Source organism: Furipterus horrens, unplaced genomic scaffold (assembly GCF_987537825.1).
Source record: "Furipterus horrens unplaced genomic scaffold, mFurHor1.1.pri manual_scaffold_7, whole genome shotgun sequence".
Classification (NCBI taxonomy): Eukaryota; Metazoa; Chordata; class Mammalia; order Chiroptera; family Furipteridae; genus Furipterus; species Furipterus horrens.
In genome coordinates this window covers 26,578,797-26,603,540 of record NW_028327177.1, presented here as the reverse complement: position 1 = coordinate 26,603,540, position 24,744 = coordinate 26,578,797, and the positions used below count along the sequence as shown (strand labels likewise).

Here is a 24,744-nt window from a genome sequence, read left to right as displayed (position 1 = left end):
TTCTCCTTTTGAGTTTTACGCAGACTCTGTATATCTGTAGCATGGAATATTACGCAGCTATAAAAAGGAGTGAAGCCCTGATACATGCCACAATGTGGATGAACCTTGACAACATAATGCTAAGTGAAAAAAGCCAGACACAAAAGATCTCATATTTTATGATTCAATGTATGTGAATATGCAGAATAGGTAAATCCATAGACAAAGCAGATTGGTGATAGCCAGGAGCTGGAGGGAATGGAAAATAGGGACTGATTGCTTAATGTGTATGGGATTTCCTCTCAGGATGATGAAACTGTCTTGGAAATATATAGAGATGTTGATTACACAACATAATGACTGAACTAAATGTCACTGTATTGTTCACTTTAAAATAATTAACTTCATGTTATGTGAATTTCACATCAAAATAAACTAAAGGTGGTTGCTTTTGTGAGGCATGAAAAAGTATCCTAATTTGGGGATTTCACCCCTCACATGAGTCTTCAAAGACCATTTTGCATTCGTCAAAAATGACACATGTTGGCCTGTCATAGAGGACTGACTGAGTGCAGAATAAGAGAATGAGCCACTTTCTTTGACAAACTCAATAGCTTTCTGCATTTTACCAAAATGCCAAAATGATTTTCATCATGTTAATTATTGGGATGTACCCAAAATATTGAATGTACCCAGTAGTCTAAATATCTTATATGTAGGGGAAAAAATCCACTTATGTGAGCACTTAGAATTTTCGGATTCCACTGAAAGATCTGCAGAGAATTGTTCTTTTATTAGGAGCATTGATTAAAGGGTAACATTGTGAGGAACAGATATCCCACATGTTATGCTTTGGGGAGAAAAGTGGCTAAGAGGAGCAGGGAAGAAATGGAGTTTGCTTCTGGAGCTTGCGTGTTTCATTTAGCATCCTGGGTGTGTTAAGGATTGGTGCTGGGGGTGAAACTCATTGGGAATGCTTTGGCAATAAGATAGGTGGGTTGAGGAGAATTTCTGGGGAATGCGGACACCGTGAAGCTCAGAGGCCTGACTTTTCTGGTTTTGTGGATGAAGGAGCCATCAGGGAGCCAAGTGCTGGTGCAAAGCTTTGAGGAGGCAGTGCTGCCCTACTTCCTGGAGAGCCAATGTCCTTTAAAACTTGCCCTAGATTCGCTGATCAGTCCCTGGAGCAAGATGAGAGGGATCTCAGAGGTAGGACTAAAAGCCTCTTCAAGGATTGTCTTAGCAGTGGGGGGAGGGGGAGATCACCACAATTCATTTCATAAATATGGAGGTAGATACAAGGATACAGATTATGAATGCAGGAAATACTGCAATTCAGGGTCAGGGGACCCAACTTACAGTCCCAGTCACACCACCAACTGCGATGTCAGGCAAGTCACTGAACTCTCTATCAGCTACTTCTGTCAAGTGAGGGGCAGCCCAGAAGCCCTCATCAGCTGCCAGTTATAAATATGAATTATTCTAACAAGACTACAAACATTGATCAGGTCACCAGCACGGGGATGAGCATGTTTTATGAACTATGAAAGCCATGCAAAGGTAAGGGATTTTTACTGAAGATTGAAAACTGTAGGTACATTTAATTCTCTCAATCCACAATCATATATGAGGCAACAATACTTAGTGAGCCCCTGCCTTGGAGGAGCCTAGAACCAGGGGAGGGAGGCAGCCAATTGCAGTGAGAGTTAAAGCTGCAGCAGGGATTATACTGGATTGGCCAAAAAGTTCATTTAGTTTTTTTCCTTAAGATGCCTCCAGTAGTGCTTAGTTGTCTTTAACTTCATTCAAAACAATTTTGTTAGATTGTATTGTGACAGCTGTCATATCAGTGTGCATTTAAAACAAAACTTGTCAAAATTGGTGATTTTTTTTTGTGCAGCCATTTTAATATTGAAGATGGAAGAAGATATACAATATTTTCAGCATGTTATGTTTTATTATTTCAAAAAAGGTAAAAATGTAACTGAAACACAAAAGAAGATTTGTGCTTTGTATGGAGAAGGTGCTGTGACTGATCAAATGTGTTTAAAGTGATCTGTACCCTGACTGGTGTGGCTCAGTGGATTGAGTGCCAGCCTGCAAACCAAAGGGTCACCAGTTCAATTCCCAGTCAGGGCACATGCCTGGGTTGTGGGCCAGGTCCCCAGTTGTGGGTGTGCGAGAAGCGACCACACATTGATGTTCCTCTCCCTCTATTTTTTCCCTCCCTTCCCCTATCTCTAGAAATAAGTAAGTAAAACCTTAAAGAAAAAATAGATCACCTTCTTCTACTTGCTCATCACCTTGTGAATGACCTCAAAATTCTGTTATGGACCACAAGCCTAGAATCCGGATAAACTAGTACCATTTTGGTTTTGCATTGTTTTTCATTGTTTTATCTGGCCACAGTTTATAGAATTAGTTCAAATACTAGAAAGAAACAACAGTCTGATTGACCCAGCTCAGTTCTTCAATCTGGGATCCCCAGGTCATGAGCTGGTTAATGGCTAGCTGTTCTGGGCTCAGGTTACCATCTCTGGTCCAATCAACCGAGTGATAGAGTATTTGGAACTCCCTCTTCCAAGGGATATGGACCAGGCAAGTTACAGGGGAGTGATTGGTTAGTTGGTTTTTATTATTTATTTGCTTGTTTGTTTGTTCATTTACTTACTGGTTCTTTATCTGATGGCGAAGAAAGAAGAAGAGCAATGGGAAGGGATCAGGGCCTGCCTAGCAAAGAAAGTAGCCTAGAAATGTGAAAGACCGTGGCATATTGGAGGCACCTTGAGAGGCTCAGTGAAGTCTACCTCATCTGGAGGTACTTATTTAAGTAACAACATTTAACTGGTATGGCATGGGCACCAGCCAATCAGAATGGGCAACAGATGTGAAGAGGTGGAGTGGCAGAAAAGCCTGGATGTCAGGTCTTTTATTATAAAAGCTCCTATGTATGTGTGTGTGTGTGTGTGTGTGTGTGTGTGTGTGTGTGTGTGCATTTTTACTGAAGGGTGTGGCCCTCACTTAACAGCCTTCTGTGAAGTTACTTCATCCTTCACCAAATGAACTAAGCCTGTTGGGAAGTGTTGGCTCCGCAGGGGTTGGCCAGGGTTGGGTTTCATCTCCCAACCACCTGTGGAGTGGACTGCACAGTTGTCCCTTCTGGCAGCTACTTGGGTAGGTAGGGTACTTGATCTGCCTGAGTTTAGAAGCTGCTCTTCCCTTGCCCAGCCTTTCTGGGAATAAGGAGGAGGGGAGGAGGAGGCAGAGTGTTTGAGCCCCACTGAAGGCTGAGTTTGTAAATGAGTAAGCACTAAACTGTGGGAAGTTTCTCAGCTGGCAATACTTTAGCCTGGCTGGGCGAGTCACTTGTCATTCTGTGTGTACAGATGAGTCACCAGAGTGACTCTCGTTGGGAGGCGCTGGCCTAACTGCAGTCGTGTGAAGGCGGGTGGGGGAGAGGAACTGATAGGAAGAGTTTCCTATGTGCCAAACATGGTGCTGCTGTCATGGGCATCATCTTACTCAACCATCCTAAATACTTTGTGGGGATTTGGTCCTGAGGCTCTGGCTCCACGACCCACATTCATATCCACGACATGAATTTTCCATTCCAACATCCCTGGAGCCCAGCTATTTTATATGAAGTTCTGAGTACTGTCAGAAAAACAAAAATAAAAACATCCAACACTTTAAAATAAGGCAGATAAGGTGGACAGAGCATCCTTTCAATATCATAGCAGGTGAATGACCATCCAGGAATTGTCTAGAATTGCTATTGTCCAATACAGTAGCCTGTAGCCATGAGTAGCTATTGAGCTGTGAAATATGGCCAGTCTGAATTGAAATGTGCTGTAAGTGGAAAGTCTACACCGGATTTCAAAGATTAATATGCAAAAAAGTGACGTATTTTATTAATAATTTTCAGGTTGATTACATGTTGAAATATTAATATTTTTGATGTATTAAGTTAAATAAAATCTATTATTAAAATTTATCTTTTCTTTAATGTGGCTACTCAAAAATTTTAAACTACACATGCAATTTGCACTATATTTCTATTAGACAGCCCTGGCCCAGTGAAATGTCCTTATTTTAGTATGTCTCATTGTTTTTTATTGATTAAAAGTCCAAAACTAGTGAAGCTAGTTGTTCATTTGTAGATTTAGGTCCAGTAGAGATGCAAATAATATCTATTGAGTTCAACAAATAACCTTTAAGATTTATGGCTTGTTGGACATTAACTGGTTTTATACCTAACTCAGCAATTGTATCCTAACATTTTGTTGTTTAATGGGTTTTTAAAAATCCTTGACACTTGTTCATTTTATATTTTACATTTGCCTGGGAATTGTGGTTTTACCAGCACTAATAGAAATAGAATGGAAGCCACATGTGTAATTTTAAATTTTCTAGTAGTCACATTAAAAAATAAAATTAATTTTTAAAATGTTTTTAACTCTATATGCCCCTAATACTATTATTTCTACATGTAGTCAAGATAAAAACAGTATCAATGAGATATTTCACATTCTTTTTTTCATACTAAGCCTTGGAAGTCTAGCACATCTCAGTTCGGACCAGCCGCATTTCGAGTTCTTAATACTCTCACGTGGCAGTGGCTCCCAGATTGGAAGGTGCAGGTTTGACTTCTTCCTTACAAGTAAAAGAATATGGCCAACTGATTAAGGCAGCTCAAGTCATCTAGGGTTCTTGTGTGAGCTGGAAGGCAGCTGTCTCTACAATCACAGGTTTGAGGGGAGTAGGGGCGTACCTGAAAGTTTATTTCTGTGCTCAGGAAATCCTTATCTCACCTCTGGACACTTCACTCCTCTCCACCCACCAGCTGCACCACCGTAAGCAAAGCACCTCCAGTCTTGGGTTCTCAATGTCTTCATTTGTAAAATGAAGGGATTGAACTTGAAGATCTCTGAGGTTCCTTCTGTTGTTGATGTGCCATCACTCTCTGAACTACTCCTGGAGCAGCATCTCTGGGGAAAGCAGCCCCTACTCTTGGAAGCTTTCAGGCACTTCTGAGAGTCTTCTTCCTGTTCTTTCCATCTGTACACTAAGCGGTGCTGAACACGAAGCCACCTGCCCATGAGGACGTGCCTGCTCCCCTCAGCAGGTGGGCAGACAAGAGCTAAGAAGACAGGGAGGCTTTGAGGCCCATTATCTTTCTCTTTGGCTGAAAAGTGTATGTGGAGTTGGTGGGGGTGGGGAACTCTTGTTTCATGGAGTTCTATAGTTTAATTTTAAGCAGAAGATAAAGGAATTAATTCCCTTTTGAGGATCCCTAAGAGAGCATGAAGGAAATTAGGAGCCAGAGTGTGGCAGAAGAAAGAGAAACTACACTAAGGGCTCTCTTAAGGAGCTGTAACTAAGTCTTGGTTTCTGTAGTTAAAAGTCACTGGAGACTTAGGTAAAGAAAAGGGATTAGGCTGTGGATATTCCTTTAAAGTCAATGAGGGGAAACCAAACTGGATATGCCCTTCCTCCACTCAAAAAGGTGTATATCCTTGATGACCCAACAACTAAATATCAGGAGATACCTGAACCGCTGGTGCCCCAAACCAGGACCTGTTGGGCAGAGGCTACAGGAAGGTCAATTTCTGTCTGTAAGGGGAGGGACCATTTTGGGATGAAACTTCCTGTAAATCAATGGCCAACCTCTGAAGACAGAGAGACACAGGTCCCTGGAGGTCCAAGCAGAGAACAAATGACCACCTGGAAGAAATGTTACAAGAAAAGGCTCAGGACCCCCTCCTCTGTTCTCCCTGTTTTAAGTTATCTTACTGTATTGTTTAATAATCGCTCTAAGAGAATACTGATTGGACTATGAGGTCCTGTGACTTTTATTTCAGCTTCTCCAGTGATCTGGCCCAGAGAAGCTACTCATTAGATGCTGAATGAATGAATGAATGAATCAAACAACTAACCAATGCACGAATGAATGTGTGATTCTTACATAATGGGTACTTGAATTAGGTTGTTTCTTCAACCCTGAAACTGGAGAGTTCAATGATCTAGTAATGGATAAGAGAAACACCCCTTTCTTCAATGTTTAAGCCTGGCAGGTTTCTCGTGACATTTCCTCAGAGCGTAATGGCCAGGAACTTTGAAGCAGTGCTCCCTCTCCTCCTGGTTGGCGACCCTTACTAGAGCCTTCTTCCATAAAGACAAGTGGGGGAGGAACAGGGGCTGAGATCGTCTGCCACATTGGGACTTTTCCATTCAGGCCAGTTTCAGAACCACCATGGCATAATTCATGAGATCCTAGGGAGGGTACAAAACATCTTCATCACTGCCTGAAATCCCACCACATGGGGTGCATTAGTAATTCCTTTCTGTCTTAAGAGTAGTCTAATTTTAGAAGTTCTCCATTATAATGCAGGCAGACCTTATTTTATTGTGCTTCACAGATTAAAAAAGAAAAAAATTAAAGGCAAGACCCTCTCAGAATGATTGACTTGCCTCGTTGTGATACCCGCTTGATTATGATGGTCTGGAACCAAACCCTCAATATCTTCGAGGTCTGCCTGTACACATGAGTATAAATGGGAGAACAGGTATTCTCAGCTTTCTTAGTTTGTTCATGGAAGTAGCTCATGCCTCAAGGCCCCATAGGATGGAACCGCCTGAGATGCTCTTATCTCCCTCCCGTAACGCTGCAGAACATTGGACCTTTCCCTTCCTGGAGTTGAGAACATTTGTCACTCTCATTGGAACATACCAGCCCTCTCCACGTCCATCGCCCTTTGCTTCCACGTCTGAACCTTCGGTTTCTCCACACACGCCTTCCACATTCCAACCCCTGACCCTCTTGTTTAGGCCCTTCTCTTAACCTGTCCTGCTTGCCTCCTTTAAATTCAGGGTCCAGCTCTGCTTGGCCAGCCTGGATATCTAATTTGGGGCACAACAGTTATTGAGTCTAAATAGTTTCTTCAATGTCAACAAAATGGGAGACTTAATAATATCAGTGCCATGAACCTCACAGAGTGGCTGTTGAAAAGTTCTCGATTATGAAAATGGCTTAAAATTTCCAAGTGCTACACAAATCTAAGGTTTCCATAGTATTGCTCCCAGGGGACGGACCAGCAAACACAGGCACATGGGGGAAACTTGGATTTTTAAAATCTGTCAAGATGCTTTAGAAGGGATTTGATTCATGGGGTTGCTAGCTAATTGTGCAAGTGTGGCTGGAGGGTGTGTATTCAGTGTGGGGAGTCATTTTTGGTATTTATTCCGTTCTGTTTTTATCATGAAAACCATTAGTTGCCTGAGACTTGAGTGGAGAGATCCCCTATGGGCCTTTTTCTTTAGGCTGGGTCTTTAAAATGAAAGACAGTGGATTCTGAGGTGCTAGAGATGACATGAGCAAGTAAGACTTGTTTTTAGTCATGTTTTCAACTTGTACAACCAATGAACAAGAGGCTCAAAAAAGCAAAAGCAAAAGCCATTATTTGTCCAAGCCCTTCTTCAGCTCTATCTTTGCAATCCCAGGTCCTTACAAATTCCCTTCCTCTTCTAGTAGGCTCTCACTCCAAAGCCCATTAGAATCCTTTTAATAGATAAGGAAATGGAACTGAGGCAAGATGTCACTTAATGGAAACTCACAAGCATCAGTGGAAGGTGAAGACTGAGGCTTGCTCCTTCCAATGAATCATGACAAATGCTTGATAACAATTTTTTTTTCCCCTCAAAACTGGTCTATCCACTTGTATTTATAAACATGGGTCAAAATTCACAAGGATCTCCCCCCTACTCTATCCCCTAACCATCCAGAGCTCTTCCAAGAAGCAACCCAACATACCAGTTTTCTTGTATGTTCTTTCAGAGATAATCGGCATACTGATAGTTCCTCAATTGGCTTAACATTTTTGTAGGTTTTTTTCATGATCCAAAGAGCTTCCTCTTTCTTATGGCTTAGTATTCAAGATGATGGAGATGTAGGTGTTTTCCAGCCACGCACTACTTAACAAAGCTACACTGAGTACCTTGTGTATCTAAGTGCTTATGCAGGATACCTGAGATTTCTGGGTTGCAGGGGTGTGTGCTTTTGAAACTGAATATATTGTCCAATTGTCCTGCAAGGTGCTTACCAAATGATGCCCTGCTCACAATGCCCAAGGCTGTTCTCTCTTTAGCACGTTTTAAACTTTATCTTTGCCAATCCACCCCTACTCTTGGACCTGCACTTCAGGATTGACTACTAGACTCATTCCCCACTTTGAATCTATTAGGGCTTTCCAGCTAATTTAAAACTAGATGTTAGTCTTCTGACATAAAATATCAACTTCCAGAAAAGCAAAAACAAGTCCTTCCTATACATTATTTTATCCAAATAGCCATTATACTTTAGGGTATGATATATTCAACCAAATAGCTGGCCTTTTTTCAAATTCTGAATTATTTGGGGGTTGAAATATACAACGTGGATTTCAAAGGATCCAGTTGAGTAGCGTAAGCAGATTTCAATGTATGTGTAACTTCAAGGTCAGTTTTTGGGTTTTTAAAGCAGATCTGCAATGGGTTCTTGAACACCATTTTGTCACCCAGGAGTACCATCCTCTTTAGAAGTCTGTTGTGAAGTTTCTTTATATACCTACCTACACCCAGAAATATCTTATTTTTAAGTTACTTGTTTTTTAAAAGGAGAGCTGGAGTTAACCAATGAGATTTTGACTGCTATAAGACACACTAAAGATAACAAAAGTATTTCATTGACAAAATTTCATTTAGAAAAGGATCCAAATCTGGCCATTTTATAAGTCCCCAGTCTCAGCCACCAACTTAAGACTATTTCAATTCAATGAAAGTAATTTTCTATGTGGTATGACAGGATATAGTAGAACTATGTAAAATTTGACCTTTCCCTACAGGAACATGTAAGACTATCTCTGAACACATGGGACCAGTTAGGAAGTTCCTATCATGCAGCAACTCTACTACGACATACTTACATCCAAATAAAGCACCTTCTCCCCTGATTGAGATGATATAAACCATTTAAATTATGCTGCCTCTGATGCAAAGCCTCCAGATTCCTTGGATCTGCATTCAGTCTATGAAAGATTTCCAAACATCTCACCAATATTAAGAGTTCCCAAGTTATTCAATCAAGGTTTCACTCTAATTGAAGTATGACCATAAATAATCTAAGATTGCAGACTCCAAATTGACCTTAATTTTAAAATGTGTTAGGCCATGGCAGGATTGATCACTATCTTGCAGGGAAGAATGGGAGGAAAAAAGCTGAACCCCTACAGTTAACCACTTGACACTCTTTTAATCCTATTTAACAACCCCATCCCCAACATTTCCATGAGCTTTACAGCAGAAAGTAACAGCTATTTTAAAAAGCCAGGACCATAGGCCAGAGCTGCAGCCAAGTCAGTTTCACCTGATCACACTCCTGGCTCTACTCTCAAAGGACAACTCTAAAGTGAGCATACATATGTATTTCTTAACAATTCCATCACACACACACATACACACATTGTTGATTTCCCCAAAGTCCTAGAACTACATGTTATATCAACAAAAACAGACATGAAGCCTGAATTTGGGACAATTAAAGAAATAAATTACAAAAATTTTATTTTTCAAATCCAAGGCAAAAAAATCCCAGGTTGGAATCATCTATTGGGAACTACTATGTAGAAACATATTAACACCTATTATTAATGAAGTATTATCACAATTTACTTCAGAATCAAACTAGTTTAGTAATGACTGACACACATAAATAGGCAAAAGTGACAAGCTTTAGATTTTACTTATAATTTACTTGAATGAGATCCATCTCCTCAGTCTAGCTTAATTCTCCTAAACAATGGATTATTTCATGTCCTTGGCCTGGGGGGGGGTCAGGAGACATCAATGTGGGGGGGGGGGGAGAAGGACCTGTGAGTGAAGATGCATTATGTCCCAAATGCGTGAGATCTTTTCTCCTTGAAAAGGAAGACCCCAAGGCTTCTGTTGCACTTTTATTTGAATGTAATATTTGGGAAGATTGTCCCAAAGGGCTGATATTTCCCAATTAATCTGAGGTCATAATAAACAAGCAACAAAGTGGTATTTGGGATTTTGGTTTCTCATCCTTATTATCAAGACTCACTGCCTCCCATCATCAATATTTATTGAGCATTTACAGTGTACTAGGCACAATAGAACATACAAGAAAACATTGTCCCTGCTCTTAAAGAGCTTACATTCTAAAAGAAAAAAATACACCTCTTTTCAAATGATATTTTTGTTTGGTGTTTCTGCAAGATACCGAGGAAATAGTCAGTAGGGTGAGCTTTGGGTATAATTTAGCCCCATTATTTAAAGAAGAGGAAGGAGGAGGATTTTAAAAGCAGCCAATGGCAGACCTTTCAAGATAGGTAGAGTTTTACAGGGAGGTAACACAATCTCATCAACTAAGGAGAGACCTACCGCAGTAAATAGGGTGAGGGAAATAGTCTGTTGGGATGCAAGCAAAGGAAGCAGGGTATCCTTACACATTGAGTGGAGCCAGAGAGATCATGCGGCCTTTTTTTCCAAGTACATGGCCACCAAGTAGGAATGGTTGGTGACAAGACAAGAAGGCTAAAAAAGGTAATCCTGTGCACCTGACAAATAGAAAGGCAGGCTATAAGAGTATCAAGAAATTCTTAAAAACAAAATGATTTGGAAGCACAAAACTTACAGTTAATTCTACCCAATGTCATGATGGGCCAATAATATTGTGACTCTTGAAGTTAGAAAAAGCCATATACTAAAATTTTAAATGGAACGAATCACTTTTTTTTTCCAATCCCACATCTAAAAAAAAAAAAAAAAAAAAGAAAATTACCTTTATTTCAGGGGGTTGGGGGTAGGAGCATGGGATGTGGTTGGGAACAGTAGTTCTATTAGTAGTATTTTGTTTATGATAAACTTTGTATTTAAACTTTCTAAAAGCCCATTAGCTGCCAAGAGGGAATAAGGAATAAATTTCCAAAAATGTACAATTTCCTTTAGAGAAGTTTCAGAACCAAAAGACTAATTTACATGAAAAGCTGTAGAGAAGTAGTTGAAAAGTCCATTCATAAAACTTTTATTCCACTTACATGAACTAATACACGTGTTCTTAACAATTATGCTTAGATTGTTCATGAAAATTTCATAAGACATTAACAAAGCTAGCCATCATCTCAAGTTATTTCCCTGTTAACTATTTTTACAGCACATGCATGTTAGGCAAGTATCAAAAAAGGAAATCACAAAGGAAAAAAAAAACAAAAACAAAAACAAAACAAAAACACCTAAAAAAAGTTAAATACATGGGGTTTTTTTGTTTTACTGCTGTGCTTGATATACATTAAGTAATGACTATCAAGCAATTCATTTTACTGCATCTTTACTTGTACATTTGTTCTTCGGTTGCCTAAAACACTTAAATACAAATAAAATGAGTGTAGCAAAAATAATGAAAGCGAACAGCAGGTAACTTTACAAATAATGGAATGTGAACCGTTTCTGCCCTTATCCAGAGTAAGCTGGGTCACAACTAGAGGAACACCTCTGCAGCTGTAGTTAAAGGTGTGCACACTGAGATTTGAGTATTCCACAGATACACACGTGGTTCAACACGTACTATCCATGGAACATCCATTTGTACTACAGCCTTCTAAGTGCCCCAAAACTTTAAGTACCCACAACAAACTACACCTGTGACTGGAACCAATTATCCCTTTTATTCCCCACCAGGACAAACCAATATGTAGGCAGTTTTCTTTGCTTAGGCATGGAAGCAATTTTAGCACTGACCCTTGTGAAGCCACAATGTACCAAAAGTACTATGCCAAACATTTATAACTTGTATAAAAATTCCACATCCCCATATTGGCCACCTCAAGATGAAAACATAACTCCCTAACTGGCTCTACTACCCTAATATTAAACATAAAAACCACATGGAAAATATAGAAATTCAAATAGAAGTAACATAAACCTGTCATAAATCGTAAACAAAAAACTATTTTGTGGGACAGCATGGATGACAAATGGTCTACTGTGTAAAATTTTAAAATGAGGCAGACAAAAATTTGAAGGCCGGTTAATTTTCTCCTCCTTCTCCTGCTTCAGCTTCGTCTCCTTGGGTATCCGATGTCCACAACTGGTAGAAAAAGAAAAGATTTTTCAGCATGTTCCAGTTTGAAAAAAAAAAAAAAACGTAATAATTATACCAAGGTAACAGAATGTAATCATAGTTTTTGTTAAAAGGCTTTCTTTTAAAAAAGAAGTACTGAAGATAATTCAGATACAAGTACCGCAATAATATAAGACATTTATTTTCTCCCTAATTATCTTGTAAATATAGCAAGCAAAAATGTCTTCAAATTAACGAAGTCAAATACAGGAAACTCTTGGTTATTCATAGAAAGTAAAGGGAAAGTAGAAGTTGTCAGAATATTAAGGCTGTCCTGAATAGGTCCAATGAGAGACGGACATACAAGTTTAGTGCAACTAAACCAGAATCATCTAATTTAGCCTATGTTCAAGATGCTCAGGCTCCCTGCTTTCCTCTGGCACAACTGAAGACTCCCCCTCCAAAGAGAAACCCACACGTCACAAAATTCAAGAGCCAGGATACTAAACTAAAATACAAATTTAGCTTTTCTAATATTTTTAGCTTAGAAAAATATACCTTTAAGAATTTGTCTAGTCAGTGAATTGAGCGTGCCGGCCTGCAAACCAAAGAGTCGCCAGCCAGGTCCCCAGTTGAGGGTGTGTGAGAGCCAACCCTCTCTTTCTCCCTCCCTTCCCCTCTAAAAATAAATAAATAAAATCTAAAAAAAAAGAGAAAGGATTTGTCTAATCTGAAATAAATAGCTGAACACAAACCAGTATGGTCAGAAAAAAAAAATGGAATTGTCCCGTAGTGGTAGAATTATGAATCCTATTAATTTTTTCTGTTAGTTTTCCAGCAGGCTAAAAAATTATTTCAGCTGCTTCGACTATTAATAATTTTTAAGTCTTACCATTTTATAATTTTAGAGGTAATTATAAAATAATTCGAGACAACTTTAAATTTTATATTGTTTATACGTGGAAAAAAATCTCAATATTCTTCTGTCTTCCAAATCACCCATTGGTTTCATTAATTAACTAAATAGATCTCTGATCTGGAAAGGTAACTTCTTCCAAGGTCAAAGAGTTAGCTAACTGACTTCTGGAAGCCTGTGTGCTCCCCATTAGAGGGAATTTTTTGAAGATGAAATGAGATTGTCTTCTAACATCTCTTTCCAGTTCTAAGCTTCAAGGATTATTGACATCTAGATATAAACATGAAAAAATTTAATACAAGATATTCTTCCTAGAGTTAATGTTGGCAATATCCGGTCAATCAGATCCCAACTCAAGTGCTAGGGAGTTTGTGAAAAAAAGTCTTTACTTGACAGATAACGGGTCAAAACAACCTATAATGATGAGATGACACTACCAAGGTTCACAGGGAACATACAGTAAATAGTGATAGAATCAGAACCTTATATTTTCTTCTCACTCATTTGTTACAAAATGTTCTTCATGCTATACTGATAAACAAATTCAGCTGAAAGTATATTTCAGATCAGGCCCTCTCAGAGTGATACAGAACATAGTAAGTAGGTCTCACTAACTTTTAGAATGACAAGTATCTCACCACTTCAAACAGGGAAAATACAAAAACTCTGTATTAAAATTAGCTAGCAAACTGAATGCTTCTTTTCATGATATAAAAAGATTCATTCTTTAAAAACCATGGTTTATTCTCTTGATTAAAATAAAAATCTCACAAGTTTGTAGGCAGTCCCCTAATTACACTTTCTAAAATAATTTTAAGTGTTTAGTAATAATAAACAAGTATACAATACTGCTTAAGAACTCTCTGTGGAGAACATCCAAACACTAGAATGTAGAACTGGTTCAGGAAATTGGCAGTGGACTAGAATAAAGATGGAAGTGAAATATATAAAATGATTTACAGTTCCCAAGAGAAAAAGCAAATAAAAACCAGTAGCACTAAACTTATAATCTTCATTCCCAGCTCTTTATTTGCCACAGAAGATACTTGATAAAATTTAATATTTATCTGAAGAATGGGAAAACCTATGGGACCAAAGAGACATATCAACAAACTGCAATGTGTAGACGTTAATGAAAAATAGAGACAACTGGAAATTGAACACTACTGAGATATTCAAAATAATTAAGGAACTACTGTCAATTTAGTGTGATAATGGCAATGTGGTCCTTTTTTTGTCTGGAGTATACCAAAGACAATCATGACCTTTTTTTAAGAGACTAGGCAAAATCGATTTCTATTTGGATTCTGCAGAGTTATCTTAATTTTGTAAGTGAACTTATTAACCCCCTACCATAGCTGTATAAATATGGAGGTTATTTACAGTCAAAAAAACTTTTTAATGGAATTTAAACATAAAGAGAACTTCAGTATAGTTATGATGCTAAAAGCAACTCTGCTGTGACTAAGGGGGCGCGACAGGTAGGCAGGGATCACCCAGATTGGAAAATAAAATAAAATGGCCTATGTGTTTAAAAGTCTAAAACTATGGTTTACAGAATTTTATTATTATTAATCCTCATCTGAGAATATGTTCATTGATTTTTAGAAAGAAGAACGGGGAGAAGTGAGGGACGGGGAGAAGGAGAGGGAGTCAGACAGACAGACACTGATTGGCTGTTTCCTGTACAGGTCCCAGCCAGGGATCAAATCTGCAACCTAGGCAGGTACCCTTACTGGAAATGAAACCTGTACAAAATTATTTTAACAATATATATTTTAACTAATGAAATTGCACATTTTAGTCCTTGGTCTAATAGTTGTTTCAGTTTCTTTTTTTGTTTTTAATTTAAAATATTTTATTTTTATTTTTAGAGAGAGGGGAAGGGAGGGAGAGAGGGAGAGAAACATCAATGTATGGTTGCCTCTTGAGCGCCCCCCACCTGGGAACCTGGCCCACAACCCAGGTATGTGCCCTGACTGGGAATCGAACCGGTGACCCCTTGGTTCGCAGGCCAGTGCTCAATCCACTGAGCCACACCAGCCAGGGCAGTTGTTCCAGTTTCTGTAAAGTGTCCCCCTCCCCCAGTTTTAACAGCAGATAGGACCTTGTATTTAATTAAAACAAAAAAACAAAAAACAAAAACCGACCAAAAACACTCCTTGTAGTGATCTTTAAAACTCCTCTTCAACCACATTAACGATTAACTATATTATATATCATGTACTTACTGTCAAGTTGTCTCTCAGTAATTGCATTATTAGCGTGCTGTCTTTGTATGACTCTTCACTTAATGTATCAAGTTCAGCAATGGCTTCATCAAAAGCCTATGATTTAAAGAAGTACATTTCAGTGCTCAAATAATAAGGATCACTATATTTCCATATAACAGGTAAAATACATACTGTCTTTGCAAGAGAGCAGGCTTTCTCCGGGGAGTTCAGAATCTCGTAATAGAACACAGAGAAGTTAAGGGCCAGACCCAATCTGATCGGATGTGTTGGTTGCATTTCCTTTTTGCTGATTTCAAAAGCTTCTTGGTATGCCTGTTGTGACTGATCCACAATCCCTGAATAATAAAACACATCAAAATGTATCAATAAAACTTGCACTTCACCTCCAGCCCGCAAGCCAAACCTTTAATATCCAACCATGTCCTATAAAATATTAAGCTGTAGTAACCTTAATTGAATGAGGTTCTTTAATTTAAAAAATAAGTTTCTTCCAGACACCACACTAGCTATTGGTTAATGTCGACAAAAATGACTCTGTAATCATCTCAGTATTATAATATTTTATTAGTTTGCACTGCTGTACAGTTAAGTTGTGACCACTGTTTCTTAAAACTACGAGGAAACATTCCTATGCACAAAATTGGCTTTTCAGCACACATACATTTTAAAATACCAATATTAGGGAGCAGATATATAATCTCAGGACTGAAAAAAACAAAGTGCATTACTGTTCTTCATTTAGTGCTCTAAGCTATTAAAAAGCAACAACAATAACAACAAACTGCTTATGCTTCAGAAAGAGACCATTTCCATAATGTTAAGTCCAACAAGCAGGTTAGGAATGCAACATACCTTTCTTATCATCCCCAGCAGCAACCTCAGCCAAGTAACGGTAGTAGTCTCCTTTCATTTTCAAATAGAAGACTTTGCTCTCTGCTTGTGAAGCATTGAGGATCAAGAACTTTTCCAAGAGAGACTTGGGAAGAAAAGAAAAGTCATATTAAGAATAAAACACTTACAAAAGTAAAAGGATCTACATTTCTTAAGAGCATAATATAACCTAAGTTATAAAATTTTAATACAGTCATCACAAATAATACAATTGTTGCACTGCAGTAGGCTCATAAATTTGTGGCTTAAAAGCAGAATACTTTAGACAGCAATACCTAAAATTTGAAGCTAGTGTTCAGTTTATTACTTAAGGTTTATTATACATTTGAATATTATCCTTTCCCTTCTCCCACAGTGCTATTTATATGCCAATAGACTTCATGTTTTCATGACAATTCATAATATATTCTAACAAACAGGCAAGCTTTCCATTTTCAAAGTAGTCATGATATTAGAAAGGAAAAAAAACTTAAGAAATTAATCTTTTGAGACTCTAGAGTATTATGACTTAAGCAGAAACTAATATATAATAGAAACTACCAGAGTCCATGACAGAGAAAACAGAACAAAATTAACTTCATTTATGACTATACAATTCAAGGAATATCTCACAACAGGTAAAGTTGTTCCAAGTAAAAGTTTTATTCTTCATAACTATACTAAGGCGGTGATAAATTATGAAAATTATAGTCATGGAGAGTAAATCTTTAATTTCATTGAAGTGATTTTTAGCTAGTAAGATACATGTTTACAAATCACTCCAAACAAATAAAACTTCTAACTAAAAAGCAATCTAATTTTAATCATAACATGCTAATAAATATATTCTATAATTGATTTAAAGCAAAAAATGAGATCATCATATCAAGGGGAGAAGAAACAATAAACTAGTCATTTTTTTCTCTTTAATGGGAAAATAATTCCAGTAGTAGAGTTAGGAAAATGTTTAAACAAACAAAACAAAACATTCTCACCACTCATTTCCCCTTACTAAATATATTTTAGGAATCAAGGTGAAAATCAACCTTCAACGGGGCTTAACCACAAACAAGTCAATTTATACAAAGAAAAAAGATATCTAAAATTCTTGGTTTCTGTTCTTCTGGTCATCATCCACTAGTCACTTTAATATGCAATATAATATAAAAAGTGCTTTTTAAATAACTCGTAACATTGTATGTTTACCCCATTGTTATGTTCCAATGGTGACTGGGTGAATAAGCTTTTAACTGACCCTCTCTCTACTTTGTATGACGTAAGTAAGCTACACTCAGATGAAGTGAGGAGTAGCCACGCTGGCAGTAGGGCTAAGCTGCACTGTATTATAAAAAAGGAAACAAGGGTGACAGAAGTCAACCTGAAATGTCTCCTATGATTTACCAATATTTATACTGGCCTGAAATAATAAGAGCACTTTGATCAGGATCAACAAAATTGTTACTACACCACACCCATACCTTCATATTCAAAGATCTCTCAGCTGCATAGCACAGTGGCTTTGGAGTCGATCTAACTTTAAACTGTGGCAACTTCACACTTTTAAGGCAAATTCTTTTTTGTTTGGCTAAGCTAAAGGTTACTGTTAAATGTAACTAAAGAAACAGTATAATATGATTAACTAGAATTCAAAAATAACTTCAAATTAAATAATGGGAAAATATATTTAAATTTAAAGGCTTCATATACAATTCAATTATGAACTCTGGCTCATTTACATATATTTAAGGTATTAAGATAATGAAAGAATTTTCAAATAAATTAATAATAATAGCTAAGCCCCACCATGAAATAAATTCTCTACCTAGGCATTCCTATTTCATATTTTAGAGCTTCAACATTTTGTACATTCACTTATTCTCGAAATACATTTTAAATGCCACTTGCTAGGCACTGAGAATATAATGGTAAGCAAGATAGTCTCTAGTTTGTGGGTAAGCAGTCTAAGCAGGGAAGAAAATTGAAACAAAGAATAATACTACTTAGTCATGTCCTCCTCTTTTCAATTACTTTAACCCACTCTATTTATGTAAAGATGTAGCCACCAACATGCAGGTAGTTAAGAATGAATCACTTAAAAGATGTAAAACTCTAAAGTATACATCAGAAAACTTGTATAAATTATTTAGAAAAGATGCCAATAAATGTTATGAGATTGGCAATCCATCTTTTATGAACAGTAACTTCTGTATCCCTAAAAATGCTGTTTTACACAAAGGTAAATCCACACAGAGAATTTTAAAAACAGCAGGTAAGCACCTCTTCCTCCAAGGCGAACACTAAATTAGCTATTACATCTGATTAAAACAATAACAACAAAAATAACTTTATAGCTATTAACCAGAACCTACAAGAAAAAGGAAGGTTGAGATAACAACAGTCAGGCTGTCTACTGGCTTAATGATGGACCACAAGACCAAGTATCAATCACGGCAAATGTTTCTGGTGAAATGCTGACTACATTAAGTTGACCAGGGATGGGGAGGTGAGCAAAGGGGATGCCACATTGTAGAGCATGATTCACTATGTTAATAGTCTAATCACTATGCTATCTAAACCTGAAACTATACAAAAATAATACTGAATGTAAACTCTTTAAGTGGAAAATAAAAAATTTTTCTAAACTGAGAAAACAAACTCATCAAACTGTACACATTACATATGTGTAGTTCTTTGATATGCCAATTATACCTCAATAAAGGTCGTAAAAATAGAAACTGAGAAAGGGTAAAATAGCATACTCTCTCGTGTATCAAAACTTCCAATTACATAAGCTAAGAACCATTAAGATTTGAAAAATAAAAAGAAACACTGGGTTAAAGATTACATTTAAAGGGACTAACATGCTGGTTCAGAAAGCTGATTATGAAATAACAGAACTGTGGTAGACTGTCTCCAAAGATGGCCTCCACCAATTCCCCCTCAACCCTGTTCATGTACTTGTATGCCATTCCTCTTCCTGTCAAGAGGTTGGATTTATTTCCTTTCCCCAGAGTCTGGGCTTACACTTTGTTGACTTCCTTTGACAAACAGAATGTGATGGAAGTGACTACCGTTCCAGTTCTGGGCTAACCCTTAAGAGGACTGGCAACCCCCTCTTGCTCACTTGGGAGCCCTGAGCCAGCACGCAAAAGTCAAATAACCCTGCTGGAAAGAGGCCGAGTCAGCTCCATCATGGTAGATGTGATAGTAAAAAGGCACTTGGTTATTTCAATCCCAGCTGAATGCAGAGCAATGAATGACCTCAGCCAATACTATGTGAAGAGCTGGCCAACAATCTAGAATCACAAGAATAAATCACTGTTTTAAGTCACTAAGTTTTGATTGGTTATGCAATAGACAAATTAGAAAAATAACATTATTTCAATACTTCAATTAAGCATTTTATATGGACTACTTTTTAAATTTTATTTTATTGTTGTTCTACAGTTGTCCCAATTTTCCACCGCAGTCAGTCCCCACCCTGTTGTCCATGACCATGGGTCCTTAATACTTGCTCCTTGACAAGACCCTTCCCCTCTGGTGGATGTCAGTTTGTTCCTTATTTCCATGTCTTTGTTTCTATTTTGCTCATTTGTTTTGTTCGTTAGGTTCCACTTATAGGTCACTGCCTCACTTATTTCACTTAGCACAATACTCTCCATTATTTAATTTGATCCTTCCTTAACTTTACCTTATGCCTACTAAAAAGGATGTGATTCCAAATATTAATAAAATTAGGAAGGAAGTTAAGGAAAATGATTCAGTTCTACACTGGGCATAGGAGACCAAATCTAGAGTATATTGTTTGTGTTTTTAAATGTTCCAAGAAAGGCATTTTCAAACTGGGGAGTAACCAGGGAAGCAAGAATGATGAGGAAACTAGAAACTGTTATGAAGATTGAAAGACTCTGTATGAATGACTCCGGAAGACAAGATTAGTTAAATCTAGCAAGAGGCAGATGTCTGCTCAACATGAGAAAACTTACACGAATAGTCCAAGTTAGGAATAGGCCACCCAGGGAGATTGTGAGTTCCACTCTTCTTATAGATTTCAATGAGAAATGAGAGAATCATGTGGATATTTTGTAGAGAATATTGGTCTCATTAAGCTCTAATGAAGGATATTGGGACTAGACCAGAGGCCGAACTTGGGATCTGACAAGATAGCCGGGGTTGCCCCGCAGGATTATCAAGGAAACCCGGCATTTGCTGGCAGAACCAGTTCCCAGCAATAACGCCTATTATTTTCAAGTGGTCATTGCTGGCCCCCAGGATTCCCCCTTTGAGGGAGGGACTTTTAAACTTGAACTATTTCTTCCAGAATAATACCCGATGGCAGCACATGACCAAATTTTATCATCCTAATGTAGACAAGCTGGGAAGAATACGTTTAGATATTTTGAAAGATAAGTGACCCCCACTGCAGATCCACACAATTCTGCCATTGATCCAGGCTTTGTTAAATGCTCCCAATCCAGATGGTCCGTTACCAAATGACGTAGCAGAGCAGTGGAAGACCAACGAAGCCCAAGCCATAGAAACAGGTAGAGCATGGACTAGGCTATATGCCATGAATAATATTTGTATCGATCTGATCATCAAGTGTGCATCACTTCTCCTGTTCTGTCAAGACTTCTTCCTTTTTTTGTTTGCATTTAATGGACAGTCTTAGAAACATTACAGAATAAAAGCCCAACATCTTCAGTCCTTTGGTGATTAAATGCACATTAGCAAATCTGTCTTGTCCTGATTCACTGTTATAAAGCAGGAGCAGAGGCTAGAAGTATCATCTGGATTGTTGTGAAACGTTTAAAAGCAGTGTCCCTCTCTGCTTTTATTCATTTTCCCCATCATGGTTTTAAGTATAAAGCACTGTGAATGAAGGTAGTTGTCAGGGTTAGCTGCAGGGGTATGGGTGTCTTTATTTTATTTTATTTTTTTGAGGAAGGAGGTAGTTTTATTTTAATTTTATGGGCTCCTTTCCCCGTTTTTATGGTGATCTAATTTGCGTTGGTTAAAAGCAGCTAACCAGTTCTCTAGAATATGCTCTGTAGCCAAGTCTAACTTTATTTAGACGCTGTAGATGGACAAGCTTGATTGTTTGAACGAAAATGGGAATATTAAATACTGCAGCCCTCACAAATAACACTGTGACTTTACTGTCAAATGTAGAATGTTCCCTTCAAGAAAAAGTTTGTGACCACTTTGTATGACTTGTCCGGAAACTTCTGTAAATCCTATGTTTTAGTAAAATATTTTTTGAGAAAGAAAGATATTGAAGATAGAGTTCACTGAATTAAGTTAATTGTAAAACTAAACAGGTGATTGAGTATGTTAATTTGTGAAACTGACCCCCCAAAAATAAAAGCTCTATTTTGCAGATTTGGAAGCCAGATAAGAGGCAAAATAGAGAGAAGACCAAGATGGAAAGAATAAGAACAAAGAGAAAAAAAACAAAAACACCACTTATCAGAAAGCAGCAGTGAAAAGAAAAAAACTGGGAGCAAACAAAATAGAAAACGGAAGAGAGAAAGGACTAATAGCTATTTTCAAGATATACAAAAATTTAAAGAGAATATCCTCTAAGCATACTATGCAATTTCCTAAATTTCATTCATCTTACGTAGTACAATGAAAGCAATGATGACTCTGGGAAACTGTAAAAATCTGAATTTAAAAGGGACACACAGAATTGTGTGAAGTGTGGAAGAGGCCCGTCACAACTTCAGCAAAGTTTAAGCTGATGGCTGATGTCCCTTCCACTTGGAAAATTCTTCATATAACATAGTACATTAAACTTTCTATTCCAAATTTACAATGAAAAAGGTTAAGTCAAACAAACATTTATACACATCTTACATTCAAGCACAAAACTGAAGCTACAAAGTTCATCAGTATGAATCTTCCTGAAATGTAATTTGACTTAAGAGATTCACAGTATTTCCTAAAGCAATTTAAAAAATCTGTTTGTTTTTTTTTAAACACAGCCACTGTCTTCTAAAGATATCATGGCCAATGTTTTCAAAAATACCTAAGATTAATTTGCTGAATTAGGGTTGATGCATATTCCAAAGCCCATACCCAAAGCCTCTCTGTAAAGGGTACAAAACCCAGAGCTAAATACACGATTCTGAAGACTGGGCACTGAACCTTACTTAGTCTAATCAACAGGTAAAATAAAATTACTTCAAGTTTGAGATCTTAGTGATAATACTCTTCATTCTACAACATTGATACTGGGTTGGACAAAAAGTGTGTTACATTTTTCTGTACTATGGCTCTGGTAATGCTTAGTTGTCTTTAAATTCATTTGAAACTATTTTGTTCGATTGTATTGTGACTGCTGTCATGCCAGCATGCATTAAAAAAATAAATAAATAAAAGAACCTTTTTGAAACTCGTGAATTTTTGTGCAGCCATTTTAATATTGAAGATGGAAGAAAAAACGCAACATTTTCGGTGTATGCTTTATTATTTCAAGGAAGGTAGAAACACAACTGAAACATAAAAAAAGATTTGTGCAGTGTGTGGAGATAGTGCTGTGACTGATCGAACATGTCAAAAGTGGTTTGCGAAGGTTCTTGATAGTACCAACATTCTGGCCAAATCTTTGCTGTAGGGCTGTCTTATGCATTGGAAGATGTTTAGCAGCAGCCCTGGACTCTACCTACTAGAAGTCAACAGCAGGAGATAGCTGACATACACAAAATACCCAAATCAATAGTTATTGGTGAAAATGAAAAATGTCTTATAATTTTACAGAAAAAACATAACAGACTTTTTGGCCAACTCAATATAACTGATATACAGGGTCAAGTAATGATCACCCCTCACCCCTCAAAGCCAATCAAACTACCCAGAGCAGAATATATTAACAACAGTTCTTATGACACATGCCTTGATCCAAAGATGGTCTATATAACCATCGATGTTTTGACTTTAGTGTATAAAAATTAAGGAACCACATAAGCTAACAAAGTCACCTAGTTCTGACAGCCCTTCCTGGGGTAGGCTCAACCAGACCAACTAATAGGAAATTAAACATCCAATCCTCATTATGGGTAAATTATTTCTAATGAAAGGTTTATAAAGTGAATATCCATCTCTATTCTAATGATAATACCTTCTCTCGCTGGTCCTTTCATATGATCACAGCCTAAAATTAATAGGAAGTGTAAAACATCAAATCTTTAGGTAACAATTAGACTAGAAACCACGAGAAACACCAAAATACTGTCTGAACCAGTGGCATTTCTTGGAGCAATAGCTTGGTGTAAGAAAAAAAGTATGAATGCTAAAATTAGGCACTTTGAATTCCACTGTAATCAATTTTGAGATCTCAGGCAAATTGATCTCTTAGGGTTAATTTCCTTATCTATAAAATGATTAAAATAAAAATCTACTTCAAAAGGCTGCTATTAAGTCTAAATGAAGAGTTAGAACAAGAAAGCAGCAATCACAGCACCTGACAGAGTTGGCATTCTACTTATATGTAAATATAAGACATGGGAATCCGGGTTTCTGCTTTAGTGGTTTTGTACTCTAAATTTTAGTACTTTACTTTGGGTTAAGTAATCTAAAATCTGTGTAACTAGTCAGAGTGGCAAAATAATGCACACAAAGTTTTCTTTTAAAAACACAGGATTAAACTGTATCAAAGGATACGATACTTATTCTTCTCACAGGAAACTTGTAAAGAGCACAGACTATGGAGATAGACTACCTTCCTGCCTAAATTCAGATTCCAGTTCACTGCTTACTAGCTGTGACACTTTGACAAAGTTCTGGAATCTCCCTGAACCCAGGTTTCTCATCTATAAAAGGAAGATAGTAGTAGTAGTAGATAACAATACACAAGATTGTTGTGAAGATTAAATGAGTTAATATATAGAAAGCATTTAGAAAAGAACAAGAAGTGTTATTCTTTTGGAGGGTAAAATAGTCCAATCTGAACCTGCCTGACGAACTATTTTCTTTCCTGCAACCACTAAACTAACCAAGTAAATGACCATAGTACCCTTTCTACAAATAAACTTAGGAACAATGAATGCTCCGTATTTAGTTTATAAGTTTTTGGTCTTAAGATCACTTTATATTCATAAAAACTTTAGAAAGCTGTCAAGATCAGGGTAGCACATACAAGTTTTCTAAAATTTTTGTTTCAAAACTTGAATTTTGTCATTAAATACCATTTCTTTTCTTTAAAGTGACATGACAGGATAATTCATATATGATCCTACTCATGTATATTCTTCAAGGAGAGAATGCAAATTTCCAAGATACAAAAATGTCTAATACACATTATCTCTCAAGTGATGGGATGTCAGTGTTTCAATTTTTTACTTTATATCCTATGCTCTTTAACGTCTAAATTAATATTCAGAGCAAGTACAATTAAAATGAAATTGAGGGACTTCTGGACAAGATGGAGGCCTAGACTGACCCGCTCAGTCTCCCTCCAAACTAAGAAGGAATACAACTACCGCAAAACCAGAAATAACCAGAAGTTCCAGAAAATAAAGCTACATGGAAGTCCAACGTATTAAGTTATAAACAAGTGGTGCTCATTGGGATGGGTAGGAGGGGCGAAGCCAGGGCAGAGAGGTCAATCTGTGCTGGCGGTGGCAGCA

General features: G+C 37.4%; 1 protein-coding gene and 1 pseudogene across 4 annotated transcripts in view; one reads left to right on the top strand and one right to left on the bottom strand.

Annotated features, from left to right (window-relative positions):
* Positions 1–9,952: 9,952 nt before the first annotated feature.
* The window catches only part of YWHAZ (tyrosine 3-monooxygenase/tryptophan 5-monooxygenase activation protein zeta), a 31,490-nt gene continuing 16,698 nt past the window's right edge, over positions 9,953–24,744 (bottom strand). For all 4 annotated transcript variants that reach the window (XM_090283508.1, XM_090283511.1, XM_090283510.1 and 1 more), the window contains 4 exons: positions 16,097–16,220; positions 15,416–15,579; positions 15,242–15,337; positions 9,953–12,121 (listed from right to left, as the gene is read on the bottom strand). In XM_090283508.1, the coding sequence (XP_090139634.1) occupies positions 12,062–12,121; positions 15,242–15,337; positions 15,416–15,579; positions 16,097–16,220 (444 nt within the window). In that variant the 3' untranslated portion in view covers positions 9,953–12,061. The remainder of the gene's footprint in view (positions 12,122–15,241; positions 15,338–15,415; positions 15,580–16,096; positions 16,221–24,744) is intronic.
* Positions 20,087–20,897, top strand: LOC150004154 (ubiquitin-conjugating enzyme E2 N pseudogene; annotated as a pseudogene).